Consider the following 18,255-nt stretch of genomic DNA (forward strand, 5'->3'; position numbering starts at 1 on the left):
ATGGGAAGGTCCCATTACAGTTTGCACTGCCCTCACCGGCGCTTCCATGTTCAGGTGAGCTAGGTGGTGTTTTGCAGGGGCGGGGTGGGGGCACTGTTTGGGTCAGGATAAGCACCCGACATGAGAGTGGTCCAACTACAGGCTGGTTGGGAGCCCAGACATGGCTTAGAGTAAAGGGCCCTTGCAACTGAATTGTCCTCCTCTGAAATGTGGATTAGAGAATAAAAAACTGAAGTAGCAGTCCATAATGCGACAACTGATCAAAGAAACAGAACCACGGAGATACAATGGGAAAGAAATAAGAGAACAGCTTCTCTTTAGAGGCACCTAGATTCATAATAGCTACTCATATGTCTATTTGGAAAAAAAACTGCTTCCACCCTTTTAATTAAGGTGGTTGCTCTCTGGGTCTTTCTTGGATGCAAAATAGTCTAATGAGCCCACTGGTAGCCCCAAGATTTCGTTCTTCTCTTCTCATTCACATCAATAGGAAGTGACAAAGATCTGCCCTGGTAACAAATAAAACCCTCAAATCTCAGTAGGTTAAAACAACCAAGGTTTACTACTCACTCACTAAATATTCCTCATGAGGTGATGGGACTCTATTCTGTATCATCCTCCCTCCAAGGCCAAGACTGATAGGGCATATACAGTCTGGAACATCGCTGATCGCCATGGCAAAGACATGAAGAGTTCTGGAAGGTCTTGCATCAGCAATTAAGTGTTACGCTCACAATCCAGGGGCAGTCATGTAGCTCATCCCAACCACAAGGAGGCCAGGAAATACAATCCTACCAGGTCCTCACCACATGCCTGAAAGAGGACAGGAAGTAATGTGGCACACCCACCACCACTCACTCATCCCTACCCATGGCTTTAACTGCTGCCTATATACCAATGTCAAAATTCCCAGGAGAGAGGACCCATTTCCACTTCCTACCCACGTTCTCACCTACTGGAATGCCACAAGGGAACTGCACCAGATGTTTCAAGTTCACATATGCAGACCGAACTCTGCATCTTTCCCACACACTGTCTGCGTCCTTTCTTTTGGTCAGTGGCCCCATCATCCCTCCGCTACGTGGAATAAGAAGCCCAGATGCCAGCTTTGCTTCCTCCTCGTCTTCCAACAAGTCGCCACGCCTACGGATGCCTTTTCTCTCGCTCCATCTTCCTCATTCCATGACTCTGGCCCTATCTCGGCCCCTCACGGATTCTTGCTGAGACCAGTCTGTGAGCCTCGTGTCTGGTTTCCCTGCCTGCATAACCTCCCCCATAGGCTGTGGTCAGTTACACACCCAACAAACACGTACAGAGCATTTCTGCTTCTTACATTAAGGGCCCCCTTGCAGAAATTCAGTCTAAAGAGGGAGGCAGTAATGAAGAACACGTTTCAGCACGCTGGACAAACGTGACCACAGCTGTGCAGACAGCCGACCGGGCGGAAACCCGAGTCGCGCGCGTGCGGGGAGGCGTCACCGGGAGCTGCTGCAGGAGGCGGTCTGCGGGGCGGGCCGGCACCCGCTCTGCCCCACCCCGGAGGGCGCCGGGCAGGTGGCCGCGGCGGGGGCAGCTCGCGAGGAGCAGGTGTGGGGGACGCTCGCTGCCGGTCCTGACAGACTGCGGTGGACGGCGGGCCGCTGGCTACCGCTCCGGGAGGCAGAGCTGTGCGGTCCCTAAAAGTAACCCCGAGCCCGTGCGAGCAACACCTCGGCCGGCTGGGGTCCCACCTGCCCGGCAGCACGGTCCCGTGAGTGTCCTCGCAGCCCTGAGGCGCCGCAGGGGCCCCACGGGACGTGTCCGCGGGCGGCGCACAACTACGGGCTTGGGCGGGAGGCTCGGCCCCCTCCAGGAGGAGGACCTGGGGACGGGAACCGTCAAGGGACGAGAGGAGAAGAATCCCGCCAGTCGGAGGAGCCGTCTGACAGAGCGAACCCTTCCGAGACGCCCCTCGCCCAAGGCTCTGCCACTCGGTAAGGCCCTCAGGGGGCGGAAGGGATTCCGCCCGTGGCGGGCCTCGTACCTGAGCCGCGCGCGGAGACGTCGCCACCTGAGGAGGGGAGAGACTAGCAAACCTCCTCAGAGCACACCGAGCGTCGCCAAGCGGGCTGCGGCCGGCTCGTGACCGAGCTCCGCAGAGACGGCCAGAGGGGCGAGGCCAGAGCCCGAGCCGCGTGCGCCCCCCGCAGGTCTGAGCCAGGAGCGCGCGCTCACCTGAGGAGACGGCCGCGCGCCACCCGACTCTCCGCCCCGCGTCCCCGTAGCTCTGTGCGTCACGAGGGGGCGGGCCGTGCGTAGCGGGGGCGGGGCCAGAGTGCCCCCGCCCCGCGCGCCGAAGCCCCGCCCTCTGGCCGGAAAGGGGCGGGCTCGGCCGCTGAAGGTCCGGAGTTTCTCACTCTCGGCGGGACAGTTCCTCCGCCGGTCGGTCCTCGGCCGCCGGGCATTCGCCCTTTCGGTGCCTCCCCTGCCCTTGGGCAGATACGCGGGGTCGGGGCCCGGCGCTCGAGTCGCCATGAAAGGTTGCCGCCTGACGGACGCCGCAGCGGAGGGGCGGGCCGGCTGAGGGCCGCGCGGGCCGAGGCCTGTGGATCTTCTGCAGCCCCGTCCCCGGGCCGCGCCGACGCCGAGTTGCCGGGCCCTGCCGCGGGCGGGCGCGCGGATCCCCGGCGGGCCGCCTCCCCGCTCGGCGCCGGTGCGGGGCGCCCGGGCCCGCCCGCGGCCTCGGAGCTGCCGGCTGAGGGCGCGACCTCGGCGGGCGGCCCCGGGGGCGGCGGCGCGGTGGGCGGCGTGGCCGAGGTGAGGCGCGGGCGCTGCGGCTGCCTCGGCGGCCCCTGCTGGTGCCGGAGCCTGGCGCTGGTGTGCGTGCTGGCCGCGCTGTGCCTGGCCTCCCTGGCGCTGGCCCGCCGCACCCTGCAGCACCTGCTGCTCTGGGCCGAGGACCTGGACCCGCTGTTGGGCGTCCTGCTCTTCGTCGTGGGCTTCGTCGTCGTCTCGTTCCCCTGCGGCTGGGGCTACATCGTGCTCAACGTGGCCGCCGGCTACCTGTACGGCTTCGTGTTGGGCATGGGGCTGATGGTGGCGGGCGTCCTGCTCGGCACCGGCGTCGCCCACGTGGTCTGCAGGCGGCTACTGGCCGCGCGGGTGGCCGCCAGGATCCAGGGCAGCGAGAGGCTGAGCGCCGTCATCCGCGTCGTGGAGGGAGCAGGAGGCCTCAAAGTGGTGGCGCTGGCCAGACTGACCCCCATTCCTTTCGGGCTTCAGAACGCAGTGTTCTCGGTGAGTGGTGTCCCACCGGCCCTTCCCTCTCCGTCTGTTTCTCAGCGGTCTTGGGACGTCCCTGGGAGGGCGCTCCATCCGGTCAGTGCCGGCAGAGAAGTGACAAGTCAACGGGAATTACAGTTCCTTTCCGTCGCACCCTGAGAAATCTCATACAAATAAAGCTAATCTAAGTCGGGCCATCAATGGGTGACCCCTTTGTGGCCTATGAGTTTGATTGAAAATGAACAGTCCTTTTCACTGAGTGGAAACTGTCCATCTGTCATCTTATTTCTCTAGTAGCGTTGGCAGGAAGGATTTCACATTCCTAGCTTTCTCTGCCAGGAGTTTGACTTGTTTTTAATGACATGGGCCCGAAGGGAGTGTATGCGTAAACAGTGGGGCTAGTAGGTATCTGTAGACTCCGTATTTTGGAGTTTCCTAATTGTAATAAGGCCTTTTCTTCGCAAGTAATTAGCTTTAATACAGTGTAGAGGGGGGAGAATCCTCCTGTTTATCTTTCTTTGAAGGAACTTCATTCTGAAATAACTGGGTAGTGAATAACACAAAATAAGACAGACAACCCTGTGTCCAGTAAGCATATATTTTTCTTCTTTATACACACCTCTAGGCTCTTCTGCCCCTGTATTCTTATGTTGTCTATTGTACCTTCATGCAGTTGATGGAGGAATAGAAAGACTGCAAATGAGGAGACCATCTGATTGGAAGAAAGGAATCCATCTTTAGAAACTAACTGGGTGACTTGGGAACAAATTACTAATCCACCTGCCCTTGCCTTCCTCTTTTCCAAGGTGAAGGGGTTGAACTAGATTACTGACTTCCCCAAAGTAAATGATTCTACAGAGTCCATGTAGAGATTTTCAGGAACTCAACCCTTTAGCTAGACTTAAAGAAAACTGGAAGTTCTGGAAGACAGCATTCAAAACCATAGGACTGCTTGCATTTTATATTATGTTAGTGGTTCTGACACTTTGTTTTGTTTCAAAAGTAAATCATTTTTAGTTTGTAGAAACTTTCTTGTTTTGTATTAAGAATAATTCTGAACAGCGTACCTCTTTGTGATGAAATTAAGGTTTTTTTTTGTTTTTGTTTTTTTAATTCTTTTCTTTTGAAATACCTTTGGCAAATCATGTGTTGATTGTAACCAGCATCAATGACTGGAGAGTGAGGTTTGGTGGAGGCATGCAAATAGGGAAGGGGGTTATCAGTAGAGACAAAGTTGAGTGTTTATGGTCGTGTTATGGTCTTAGCCTTAAATGTTTCCCTTTTCACAGTCTCCTATGGTATGAATTATAAACATGAACTTTGACCCAAGCTTGGGTAATAATCCATCAAACACCTTCAGACTTTGAAAGAGGGTTGGGACTAAGGACTTGACTAGTTTCATTCCTTTAGTTTGCTTTGTTCTTCAGTATAGCTTGTATCCTTGTACCTTTTCTTGTCCACCTACTGTGTGCCTACTATCCTAGGTTCTTTCCAGACCAGGTCTAACCTCGAAACGAGCACTGCAGAAGGTGGTTCTGCATGTACGAAGAATGCCGGCTAATAGTGAGGGGCACAGGCTGGTGCTTAGACTGCGGACCTTGGTCAGGTTGCTTATGCTTTCCGTGGTTCAGGTTCTTATTTGTAAAATGGGGAAAGTAGTGATACCTATTTCATAGGATTATTGAGATTACTCAGGTAAATACATGCCACAGGGGCTGGCGTAACAAACCTTCACATGTCGGCTTTAGTCATCATTACTGTTGTTATTACCCAGGATCACGTAGGTAACAAATACATGGTAGAGTCAGACTTTGCACCAGTCTAACGATAGGTTCTCAACCCATGGCTCTATTTCTTCATTGTATATTTAGTACCTAGTGTAGTGTGGGGTATATAATAAGGACTCATATATTAATTAATTAAAAATAAGGTTTTTAAAAAATATTAATAAATAAAAATAAGGTTTTTTTTTAATAATGTCTCTTTAACATATAAATAGGTGAATAAGAAGTACTTTGTACTTGGAAATTTAGGTAATTATGTCGTCGAAACTGGGGGACCAGGGACAACTCTGAATTTGGCATTGTGGGTCAAGAAAAAAGAAGGAATGAAGGAAAACGGAAAATGGTCTCTTGAAATAGGTATTACTGGCACAAGTTTACTGAGGAAGAAATGGAGCCTCAGTTGTCCAAGTGGCAGAGCTGAGGTTTGAAACCCAGGGTGGGCTGATGCGGTGCGTCGTTCTCTAAAATTCTTACTCAGCCGTAAGCAGGGTGGATTGTGAAGCTGTTGGACACAGTCTATCACGTCTTGTTCATTTCTATTATTCTGAACTATCTGCTTAGCTCTTTCAACCCAAACTTTTTACTGAATTCACCCAAGGTATGTGAGTGGAAAGAAAGCCTAGTTTAGGCTGATGTTTGTTTCAGTGTGACTTTTCCCTTCTGCCTTGCACACGTTTGTTCCACCTCCCCACTCTGCTCCCATACTCATCTGGGTGCCCCCAGCTGCCCTCTTTCCAAGCATAATTTCTCTTGTTCTCTTCTTCCCTTCCTATATTTTAAATTACCCTTCCATCCCCCACCCCTATTTCAGTTAAAACTGATTTTCTCAATGCCCATGATTAACGAAAGGTATCTGGGCTTACCTCAAAGTGGAAGTGGAGCACAGTGGTCATGGGAGGCACGAGCTTTGGAAACACGCAGCGTTTGCTTCGTCCGTGCTGAATGGTGAGGGTTAAACGAGCTACTGCAGTGAAGGCGTTAGTATTTCGCCTGGCACACAGCCAGCACTAATTGTTAGCTATTGTTTTTAGTGGTGGAGGTAGTGGCGTTCACCTAGTAAAGGCAGGAGCTGAATGTATGTAGAAGGAAACGGGGTCCCGGGCTTCTTACTGGTTCTTAACCATAATGTCCTTGCCCCATGTGTTCTAGAAAAGGATAAGCAAGCTGACAGTCCACTTTTGAAACTCTTTAAATAGAAAAAAAGTATTAATATATAATCTTTATAATAGCAATTCTTACATCACAGAAATATTAATTTCCCAAGTACATGACTTTTGTTCCTCTTTTAAAAAATGCACCCATTGTTTCTGCTGGGAAATAGTTAACGCTCCCCCCGCCGCCAACTTTCTGATGTCATCTTGTATCTGTAGGTATTAACTGCCTGTTAAGATAGATTTCTAGACTTGTAGTTTGCGTGTGTTTCTAAAGACTGTTCTCTGGAAGAACATATCTAAGATCAGCATTTCTAGCGTGGCAGTCAGGATAAGCCAAATGATGCTACACTAACAACTCCCAAATCTCCGGGTTAAAAAGCAAAGGTTTGTTTACCTGCCTGATACAGGTCCACAATCACCTTGGTTTTGGGAAGGGAAGGAGTGAGGCGTCTCTGAGGCTTTGCGATTGTGCTCCAGGATCCAGGCTGACAGAGCCACCATCTTTCCCTTGGTTACTGACATGTGAATAAGCTTCTACTTTTACTTCCTGGACGAGTTACATGGCCACAGTTAAGTTCAAAGGGGTGATGCTTGTGCCATGAAGGGGAGAAGAGTATTTGGCAGCAGTCTTCATGACGCTGGCACTTGGCTACCTCCCTCTCGTCCCCACATCTATTCGTTGGCTCAATCCTGAAGGCTTCAGTCAGGGCCATTCCCACTAACCTGGTTTAGGCATCTCAGCCCCTACCTGGTCTCCCTGCCTCTGGGCCAAGGTTTTCCAATCTTTCCTCTGTTTACAAGATCTTTCTAAAATGCAGACCCGATCTTGGCACTCCCCTCGAGGTGACTCCAAACCCTCACAGCTTCCCGGCTGCCGCACACCATCCCACGATGACTACGTCCCTCTGATGCATTAGCTTGTTTAATCCTCAGACTCTCAGAGGTAGACCTGATACTTCTGATGTTGTCTGTAGCCTTGAAACTTCAGGTTTTCCTTTGTCTCAATTGCTGGAAAAAGAAACTGGTTCAGTAAGAAAGGACTGTTGATGCAGGTATAGGAGGAAATGGAACCCTAAAACACTAAAGCCATCTAAAAGGACACTGTTGGTAAAGTTAGAAACTGAAAACATTCACAAGAATGACATCCCATTCTGTATTTAGTAAGCATAAAAATAATCTTGTAAAGTCTACTCTAAGCTGTCCCCTTGTAGACACCTGGACTTCTACAGCTTAAAATTACCTCCTGTGAAATGTTACCTTTAATTCAAAAATATTACATGATACTTGGTTGTTATGAATAACAGTTAGAACATTGGTATTTGCAACTTCCAAAGGGGTTTGATTTTGTCCTTATTCCATAGGAGATCCTAAAACTCATTCTCTTTTCACTTTGGTTGTAGAAAAACTTAAAAAGTCAAGACTCTGGTAGGTTCTCTCTCTTAAATCCACATGGGAAATTTTGTTCCAATTACTGTGAAATTTTTGAAACTTAAAATACATTTGAAATAAAAATTAAACCATAGCATGAAAGATCCTCCTATTCGTATGTTGTATATATACCGTATTCCAGTTTGCAGAGAATTTCATACGTGATTCCCTTTCACGACTGCATTGGTGACTGAGCAGAGTTCCAGAGAGGGCAGACACGCGCCCTGGAAATCACACCTGATTCTAACATTTGCTGTGACAGCTTGAGCTATTTATAGTTCCTCTTTTGAGCCATATTTTCTGCTGCAAATGTGTTTAATACCTGCTGTGATAAAGTATATAGTGTGTTTACTTTGCTACTTCCTTCTCTCCATTCCCAAACGAGGGCAGTGCCACTCAGATTCTCTTTCACAAGTATTGGTAGCCACTCGCTGAGCCAGGCCTGCGTCCAGCGCCACACGTGGCTCTCTGAACGCTCACACCAACACTAATCCTCCTCTAACGGCTAAGGCAGTCGAGGCAGCGTGGAGCGAGCCCGGAGCACATGGCTAACACGCGGGCTTACCCGGTCCAGCGGGTTGCGAGGAGCTAGGTCCCACGCAGGTCTGTCCCCGCCGCGCACTTGACGTGGTGGAGGACGCGATTCCGCGCAGGTGCAGGTGCAGGCAAGTGAGGCGTCGGCCGGGCGGCAGAGCAGGGTCCGTTGGGACAACCGTGGCCCTCGGGCCAGGCCTGTCATCTGATTTTGTGCAACACATACACTAAAAATTTGTGTTCCATCTTTCAGTGATTGGAAAAAACACCAAAAGAAGAATAACATTTCGTGCACGTGAGAATTATATGAAATTCAAATTTCATCATCCGTAAATAGTGTGGAATACAGACACGCTCACTCATGTCTGTACTGTCTGTGGCTCCTTTTAAGCTGAAATGGCAGAGCTGAGTGGCTGCCACAGACCCTACGGCCTGCAAAGCCTGAAATGCTCCCCACCTGGCACTTTATAGAAAAAGTTTGCTTCGATAGTCACTGGAAGAAACAGGCTCTGCAACTAGAGCAACAAGCTCCACATGCATCTTATTTACCTATTTAACAAAACTCTTTTGTTAAAGAACAAAAGCAATACATGGGTACCGTGAGCAAAATGCAAACAAAGTAGAAATGAGTAAATTTAGGAGTGCAAGGCCTCACCCAGCAACTGCTCACTTCTCAGTGGAACCATGTTAAAGAATCTTATGTTACCAAACTGTTAACTACTTCAGCTCTTTCTATGAGCCCACAGTAGGTTTGCTGCAGCAACAAAAAGATTTCTGTTGGTTTGTTTTGGGAGGGTAGGACACTGTGACACCAAGGACGGCAAATTAAAGACAGACTTGAAGCAGTGACAACTGTAATGAATTTCCCTAGAGCTCGCACTGAGTCACCAAGAAGAGCATAGGTTACTCTTATTTAGTTCACAATTGAACTGAAGTTATTAGAATGAAGTAAGTTTCTGACTGGCTAGTGAGTGTAAGATGAATATGGTGAAGCCTTAGCTTCATGGACTCGTGTTAATGACCTGGCCTGCAATCTTCTTTGTAAAATGAGAGGTTAAGTAAGGTCTCAGTGTGCTTTTAAAAAGGCAAATGTTCTGAGCAGCAATTTACCACTACCTTTTACTTCAAAAGTTTGGTGATAGTATGTTTCATAAAAACGTTTTTTCATCTTCAGAAATTATTATTCTGTTACAGATCCAACCATAGATTCTGGGTCTATGAGGGTGGGTCGTGATACTTACTGTACAAGGGTGGCTCCTGATCATTTCTTCCTATTAGTAGACTGATGTGCAGCCAGTGGTCAGTTCAGAAGGAATAGAAAGACAGACACAGTCTGTGTTTTGAAGGAGCTTGGAGTAACCCTGAAGGGTCAGAAGTGATGACCAAGTTAGTGAATGTGATGCTACCTCCGCCCACATCCTGAGACCTCATGGAACCAGTGAGCACAGCTGGTCGGACTCCTCGAGACTGTTTCCCTCTCTTTGTGCTTCTTCAGTTAATCAGTTCCTCTCATCAGCTTCTGTGGTTTCCATGTGCCTATACGGGCTGACAAGTCACAAATTTATATCTCTAGCCTACTGTATCCTGGTAACATTCACAGGATGTCTTATACCTTCCTAGATTAAAAAACAAAACAAACAAACATTTCTTTAAAAGCAGAGAGGTCTTATTAAAACTTATTTTAACATTATTTCTTTTTTCTGTTCTACAAAATAAGTGTCCATTCTACAAACTCTGAAAAGTATAACAAGTACAAAGAAGAAAATAATCGCTAACATTTTAGTGTTTATTTCTCTAGTCTTTGCAATTGTCAGTGCATGTGCTTTTCTTTCATCCATTGTAACTGTTATGATTTTTGTGACATTTTCCTGATTGTAATGAATATTATAGTTGGTAAATACACTACAAAGTGACTTAGTGACCACACAGTCTGCTACGGTTTTCTGTCTTTATATCTTTACCTCGGCTTAGACCTGGGCCTTATGTATAGAAAACATTTGATAAATTTTTGTTGAGTAAAAATTATAAACCTATAGTTTGTCATAACTCTGTAATGAAGGTATTTTTAATTATTTAGAGAAATTTCATTACATTTAAAGACTGTGGACTCATTCTTTGCATTCTGACATTTTGTAACTTAGATATTTATTTTTAAAATGACTTTCAATACATACAATGCTTTATTAATAACTGCAATATAATAATTTTTATAAGATTCATTTTTGTCCTATGTACTTATTTGATATATTTGACATGTTTATTCTAAAGGAAGTTCTCCAAACTGACAGGAACCTTCCTAAAAGTTCGCCCCCCTCACGCCCTCCCTTGGCTGGACTCCCCAGTGCTTGTCTGCTGAGTGTACACAGAAGCCCCAAGGAGTTGTCCATCTTTATTTGACAGCTTCGCTAGCACAGCCTGCCCTTGCCCACTGTCCTCGTCCATTCCCTTCCTAGAACGCCTTCCCTTCCTCACCACCCGTCTGTGCCTGCCAAACCCATGTTTATTATAGCTCCCAGAGTCCACTTCAAATACCCCTTCCACAAGACCACCTTTGGCCCCTGTTCCTGCAGCTAATTTTAATCCCTGTTTATTCTTTAAGGCAAAACAGAAAAGAAGGTTAGTACAGTGGCTGCTGGCTTCTTATATACTAGTAATAACTAGATGGGGACTTGGAAAAGTTATTCTCAAAATTAACAGCAGTAGCAACCACCACAATATAAAATGCTTAGAAATAAATGAGTTAGATGCACGATATGTGAGAATAAAACTACCAAACTTTAGTAAGAGGTGTGAAAGATTTTGAGAAATTATAGAAACATTTTTGGATAAGAATACTGAATGTTCTGGAGATTTCTGTCCAGATTAATTCATAAATTTGCCTTAATCCCAATATAAAATTGACTATTTGTTTTCTTTTTGAATGACAGAGTGATCTTAAAATTTATCTGTAAGAATACATAGGTAAGAATAGTGGCAATTTTAAAAAGAATAATGAAGGGGGCTGAAGGATGGTAAATTCGTTATCAAATATTAACTGATAATTTGGTTTCAATATAAGATTTAAGATATCAGTGGACAGTATTAATGCCCCAAATAGATCCTTTTATATACAATTACTTCATTTATAATAAAGTAAAACATAAGTCACTAAAGAAGTTATTAATTATTCCATAAGTAATGCTAAGAAAACGGGTCCTTGGGGAAGGGGAGGAATAAGGCTGTATCATATTCTTTAATATAGAAATAAATTCTAGAAGGAATTAAGTGTTAGATGTTAAAAAGGAAAATACAATCAGAAAAGAAACATAGGTAAACAACAATGGGATTTAAAAATACTTTCTAAAGATAAAAGCAATGGAAAAATCAGAGAAAAGATTGATAATATTTGATTACATAAAAATTTAGAAACAATTTTATGTGAAACAAAAGTAAAAGATAAGGAACATTATAGAGGAAAATATTTGCCACATATAATAGATAAAAGGTTGCCCTTACTATATAAAGAACTCTTATGAATAAGAAAAACATTTAACATTCCAATAAAAAATGTGCAAACACGAACAAATAAAGATATAACAAAATACAAATAGAAAAATGTTTGTTTAAAACTAATATCAGTATAAGTTAAAACAGTACAAATTAAACAATGATGAAATATCATTTTTCCCCCTATCAAACTAAGAAAGATTGGAATTTCATACTAAAAGTCGATAAGCGTGTGATGAAATGGACACTTACGCATTACTTACTGATAGGTGTGGAAATTGCTGTGGACTTTTTGGGAACTGTTTCACTGTTTGACCCAGTGGTTTATCCTAAAGCAGTGGAAACACATCCTTATTAGTCACTTTAGATCGCTCTAAAGCCAGTGGTGAAGCTGTGAGCTCTACCACCTCCCGGCAGTGTAGCTGGGGGCCTGGACGCTTCTCACCTCAGTCATTGGGCGGGGGACGGTCACTTCCTGTAGGCCCCGGGTCCTTGGTGGCTACTGGCTGAGGACACCGGCTCTTGCCCCATGGGCCTCTGCACAAGGCTGCTGCCAGCATGCAAGGGACAGACACTGTCCTGATTTTTGTGACAGTCTGGAAAGGTCACAAGGTCTGCTGAAGTATGTTCGCTGGAAGTGAGCGCTAGGTGCAGGCCACGCGCTGGGGAGCGGCCATTCATGGGCATGCCCACGAGGCGCCAGGCCTTGGGAGTACCGTAGTAATGCCTCCTGTGCAAGCTGGTATACAGAGGCTTTCCTCACAGGTTTTAATTTACAATGGCAGAAAAGGAAACAATCATATACACACCACACACACCACAGCAGGTTAAATTGTGCTGCACCCACACAGTGGAAAAGTAACTGCAAAATATGGAGAATTTCTACCTGTTTTGAGTGTCGGTCACGTGCTAGACATCTGCTAGATGTTGTACAAATACTTGTGATAGTAACAACCACCACATGGGGTGGTGGTTATTCTCGTTTTACAGCGGAAAATTTACGGAGGAGGAGGAGGTGACTGGATTCTTGGCACCAGAACATTCCAGGGTTACAAAGCCTGGTGGCCACAGTGCCAGCTGTTTGCTCAAGAAGAATATTTAATGGCACGAGGACTCAGAGGACTTTTCACAAAGTGATCCGTGTGTGTGCACATTTTATTTACAAAAATAAAAAATAGTCACAAATATTACCTGACAATGGCAGAATAGAATATCAAAACAATTTTAAACTTTCATTCTAAACCTTCTGCATTCTGCATGCATTGCCTTTATAATCATTTCTTCAAATCAGGTGCTTTGTAAAGCATTTCAGCTCCCTCTTCTCCCCAGGAAAAACCGCCACCAAGACTCGCACACAGTTTTATGTGCGATGGAAATTCTTGCTGACGAATCATCCCTTGTCTGCTCTTCCAGATGACAGAGCTCTCCCTGCCCAGCTACCTGATGGCATCTTCCGTGGGGCTGCTTCCCACCCAGCTTCTGAATTCCTACTTGGGCACCACCCTGCGGACAATGGAGGACGTCATTGCAGAGCAGAGTGTCAGTGGCTATTTCGTGTTTTGTTTACAGGTGAGTTTAAGACCAAGGGTTGTCTTTGTTCTTTTTCTTTTTGCATGACATTTGCGTGATTTAAACCTAACAGATTTTATTGAAAATAAGAGGATTTTTTTTCCTTTTTATCTTTTCTTGTTCTTTGAATTATACGTCATATTTTGACAACATTTACATTTTTAATTGTGTGGATATACGAAAGTGAAGAGGACTGAATTGACACTGAAAATTCTCTTAAAGGAAGTGACAAAAATCAGATTTTTTTCTGCAGTGATTATTTCCACAGTCATCACTAAATCAAATACTCTATGTTGAGTTAGTGTGAATTGTTATAATACTGTGTTTCTAGACATAATAAACGCCTCGATTTCCATTGAAGACCCCCTGACTCTCCCTTGACTTGCTCACTCAGCTTTCTAGGTCACGCTGCAGAGGAGCCTGTCTTTTTGTGTAAGGCTGTCCTCACTGTGTTTGCTTCTTTGGTTGTGGGGGAAACTTAAAAGTCTTGTATCACTGGGCTCCGAAAGCGGGCTGTGCTGAGGAGAGAGACTAAGTGCCAGGCCCCAGCGCCCAGAAGGACACCTAGGGACAACCCCATGTGGCCGTAGCCGCCCTCCCCATGACCCCGGCTTGGAGTCCAGGCGGCTTTCCACTGGTCGCAGCCTACTTTCTGGGCCTTGCCACATCCTCCCCTCAAGCTGTCACTGAGCTGTCACAGGCATAATGCTGACATACATGCGTTACGAAGACACCTCTTCCCCGTAGCACCTGTGGTATCACTATCTGGATTTCCTTCCCCATCTGCCCGGCTCATTGACTAGAATCTGTTCTTCTTCTCACCACTCATTCTGTGCCCCGCCAGATTCTAGCCTAAACTTCCTAGCCTCCCTCTGAAAACTTTTCTTCTTGGCAAATCCATCACCATGGTGCCTACCCTCCTGTGTGTCTGTGTCGGGACCCCCTTCTTCCCGCAGCTCGGACCTACTCCTGGAGCTGACGCGCACCGAGACCCAGCCTGTCTGAAGCGGAACTCAGCGCCTCAGCCACACCCTCTCCCAATCAGTGCCAACCCTTTGCCCATCTCTGGTGGTGTCACTGTGTCCTGATAAGCATCAAACTTAGGGTGAAAAACAAGTTATCTTGTTTTTCTAAGAGAGCCAGTATGCTAGAGAACAGACACAAGATTCAAAGGCCCACCTTTATAATACCTAATTTGCTTAGGATTGTATTACTTAAAGGTGCCCCCTGACAAAGTTCCAAACGCCCCTCCCACCTACCTTACTCCCAGGACAAGCTCGGCCTGACCCCTTCCACCACCGCCCTCAACACGTGGATTTAGGTTACTTGTCCCACAAAACCTAAAGTTACGGCTAGGCTTAATATAAGGCCTATTTTAGGGTCACTTACGGTCCCAGCAGCCTTTGGAAACCTGCGGGGACTCACACACACCTGCTCTGCCCTGTTGCACTGAGAGTTATTTGCTACAGACTCTAAAGAGCTGATTTCCTCATGGCCCTTGGAATAAGCTCCACTTAGAAGGTGGGGGTGCTGAGGCCTTCTGATGATGGGTGTGCAGGCTGCCAGAGCGGAGGGAGCACAGCGTCCTGCTGCAGGACGGGAAGCAGGCCCACAGGGCTGCCGGCGCCTTACTGGCCCGTCCTGCCCAGTGCCATCCCTGCCAGGTGGCACTTCCTCTCGTGTAGACCTTGTTTAGTCCTTGAAGGAAGCTTTTTAGTACCCAGAGCCGAGTCTGACATTTGTCACACACACGTCCCTTATGTGGATGAAAGGGGAGGGATGCCTACACCGTGCACTGGTTGGTGACCTGTACGTCCTGGCCCCACACTCCCAGTAGAAGCAGCCGAAGAAAGAATAAATGACACTGTGTACACGGTTTAGAAAACTTACCTGAGCGTACTGAGCCCATCCTGCTGAAACACTGCCAAGCCACACGTCTGGTCTGCCTCCTCGTTCTGTGTCAGCAGTAACGTGGCGTTCGTGTCCCTCCCAGGTCATCATCAGCATAGGCCTCATGTTCTATGTGGTTCACCGAGCCCAGGTGGAGCTGGACGCAGCCATCGCCGCCTGCGAAACGGAACTGAAAACCTCGCTGGCCAAGGGCAGCCAGGCCGACACCTGCGGCGCGTCTCTCCACAGCAAGCGGACCCTGGCACTGTCTGCAGCAGGGGTCAACACCGTGTGAGGGGCGAGAGCTCAGGGGCGGGCATCCCTCCTGCGTGGGTAGAGGCTTGTCTGCTTGTCCGGCGGCACAAACACCAACAACTGACTAGTTTTAAATTGCACAGTTTTTCAAGCGAGAATCATTTTCTGGACATGGGAGTGCAGATGTGGATGCAGTTTGGGGGCAACCCTTCGTCTCTCATCACGCCCCTACCGGCCTGTAGGTCTGCACTTTAGCATTTCCTTGTCGTTTCCTTTCTGGACACTTCTGAACAGAGGAACAACCCAAATATTTTTCTGCTTAGTGCTTTATAAAGTCCATGAATAGTTGTGTGCGTCTTTCCTACTTATAAAGATGTGGAAAAGTATGCAGTTTTAAATGGATACCATTGGGCGTCCTTTGCTTTCCTCGTCTTTCCAGGAAGGATCAACAGTGCTTTGGTTTGGTTTTATTGTTCTAAGAAGGACCACTCTGCTTCCCTTGTCCTTACTAGTGAGGAAACAGACATTAACTTCTGTTGGATATCATTGTTGCAGGGCTATTCATACCTGTCCATATGCTTCAATCCTACCTGGTGGGACTCAAGTGCTCTTAAGATACCTTTTATTTCCACTGTGTCATGCGCGCAAAAGGGAAGGGATGTGGTGGGTGGTGGCTCCAGTTACAACTCTGGTTCTCATTCTGTACCGTTCAGCGAAGGGCTGCCCACTGCAATCTTACTGAAGCATTTTATTAAAATACACTTATTTTTCTTTTATATTCATTAGGCTTTGTCATAAAAATGTTATTCCTTTAAAATGGTGGGCTTACCATCATTGAAGATGTCACTCAGGTGGCCTTATCTGATCAAAACGCCTTTTTAAAAAAACAAGCTTTAAAATCATGTTTATAATTCCATTGACGTATATACATACTTGTCCCCAGTTGTCAGCTTTAAAACTGTAAACGTGATGTTCACGTAATGCCCAGTTTGTGTTACTTGCCCTATTATGCAGTAGATTTGTTTTCAGTACTTGTTTTTCTCTGATAAGACTCAGGAATCCTGAAATGTGAAATTAGGCCTCTCAGTTCTTCCTGTGTTAAGTAAGCTGGACCAGGTGTATTTATTAATAGCACTTGTGAGGGCAGCACACAGAAATTTGGCATGATTCGTATGACATATGTATTCATTTGTCACCGTCTACTTTTAATACAGTTTAATTGTGAACTGAACGATGAGTGCTTTCTTTACGACTGAGGTTACAGACAGGAATGCAGGTTTTCTGGTAGGCTTCTCATTTTGGGCTAGACAGACTCCACCTTATCAGAGACCACAGCTTGCCTTTCCCTTAGGGTAAAACCTTTGCCCTGATTAACTACAGTGCAAAAGAATTCTTTGGAAGCAGGTTGTTCTAGTCTTATGCTGGAGCTGCGTTTGATGATTTTAATGCTTACGGTTTTTGTCCTACTTCAGGTGTAATTGTTTCCTTTCCTTCAGAATCCAAAAGTTTTCTCCCCTTTGAGTAACAGTGAAGTTCGTATGTCTAACGTAAGACCCACCAAGACGACCTCGGCTTAGACGATCTGCGAGGCACCTGGGTCCACAGATCGTAATGGGCCTCCAAATCCTTCCTTCTGTTATTGGTAGGAAAAAAAGTAAACTATTGGAATATTCTTATTCTTTTTTGAACGCTAATTACTTGTTTAGTTCTTTTGGGTTTTTAAAAATGATTTTATTGTAACAATCCCAATGAACAGTACATTTGATTTATTCTTTTCTAACTGGACAAATTTTTCTTGTGTTCCTTGTTTGTTGGTTAGTTTTTGTTGGTTAGTTTTTGTTAAAGGAATCTTTAAGTAAAGATCACTATTTTCATACTTGGGTTACACTTCATGTATTTTGAAGTGCATTTATTTACTTAACATTTTGTAACTTGAATAATTTCACCAAATGAATACCTTTTGGTAGTTTGTAATGAGTTCTGCCAATTATTGTATTTTGCTTGGTACTTAAATTAAATATGTAAAGATAAAAGAGAAGTAATTTTCCTGTATTCTGCCAACCATCATTTTATATAATAAAATCATCCATTTTTACTTAAAATGGTATGGCTTTACTATTTCTCCAAGACGATCGAAAGCCGCACTTCTCTCCATGATTTCCAGCCTCTGAGTAGACAACAGTCCACGACAGCCATGCTGCCTGCTCACTGAGTCTGTTGTTGGTGCTCAGACAACTCTGTGTACACTGTACAAAGCACTGCCATGCCTTGTTCAGTCCACTGGGAATGCTGCCTCCCAGACAGATGGCAGCAGCGCATTCCTACAGGGTTTTTCTATGTTGCCCAAATACTGCCTCCAGTTACAGAGTGTATATTTATAAAATAAAATGTTTTGGATTTCTCAAACTGTTTACGTGCAGTATAAAGTTGCTTTATGTACATTTTAAAAAGCATCAATATACCTAATTTCTAAATCTGATGAAAGGTATGTTCTATTTTTACTTCTCTGGGCCTTTCATGAATTTTCCACATTTTCTGGTTTATTGGTACTGATTTCGTTTACTCTTTGCTAAATTGTGTCATGTAAATTATTTTTAAGTAGCACTTCTTTTTAAAAACATGTATATAATAATTTACTAAGTGCTCTCATGTCTTTTCATTTGATCATCTGATTTGTGAAATAACTTGAAATCTGTACTTTTTGATTTGTGAAAATAATAGAATCAAACGTGTCATTAGAATGTACACTTTGAGTTCATGTTCAGAGGCGACTGTGGGTGTCTTCAGCGCCAGCCACACTTTCCATCTATGCACTCTGTAACCCTCTGCAAACCTTTCTAAGAAGACTCTCCCCAGGTCGGGTCAAGCTCGTGACTAGTAAACAAACTTAACTT

General features: G+C 45.8%; 1 protein-coding gene across 1 annotated transcript; it reads left to right on the top strand.

The window, feature by feature from the left end:
• Positions 1-17,772, top strand: TMEM64 (transmembrane protein 64). Its single transcript, XM_074319099.2, has 5 exons — positions 1-54; positions 1,280-2,113; positions 2,299-3,276; positions 13,061-13,216; positions 15,210-17,772. The coding sequence occupies exons 1-5, from the start codon at positions 1-3 to the stop codon at positions 15,399-15,401; spliced, it is 2,214 nt and encodes a 737-aa protein (XP_074175200.2). The 3' UTR covers positions 15,402-17,772.
• Positions 17,773-18,255: the final 483 nt, after the last annotated feature.

The sequence above is a fragment of the Rhinolophus sinicus genome, chromosome 7 (genome assembly GCF_057876585.1).
Source record: "Rhinolophus sinicus isolate RSI-liver-muscle chromosome 7, RSI-T2T, whole genome shotgun sequence".
NCBI lineage: Eukaryota > Metazoa > Chordata > Mammalia > Chiroptera > Rhinolophidae > Rhinolophus > Rhinolophus sinicus.

Excerpts from the sequence above, each read along its gene's own strand:
- TMEM64 (XM_074319099.2), top strand. The coding sequence starts at position 1 with ATGGGAAGGTCCCATTACAGTTTGCACTGCCCTCACCGGCGCTTCCAT. Across the intron at positions 3,277-13,060 it reads TTCAGAACGCAGTGTTCTCG|ATGACAGAGCTCTCCCTGCC; the intron begins GTGAGTGGTGTC and ends CTGCTCTTCCAG. Across the intron at positions 13,217-15,209 it reads ATTTCGTGTTTTGTTTACAG|GTCATCATCAGCATAGGCCT; the intron begins GTGAGTTTAAGA and ends TGTCCCTCCCAG.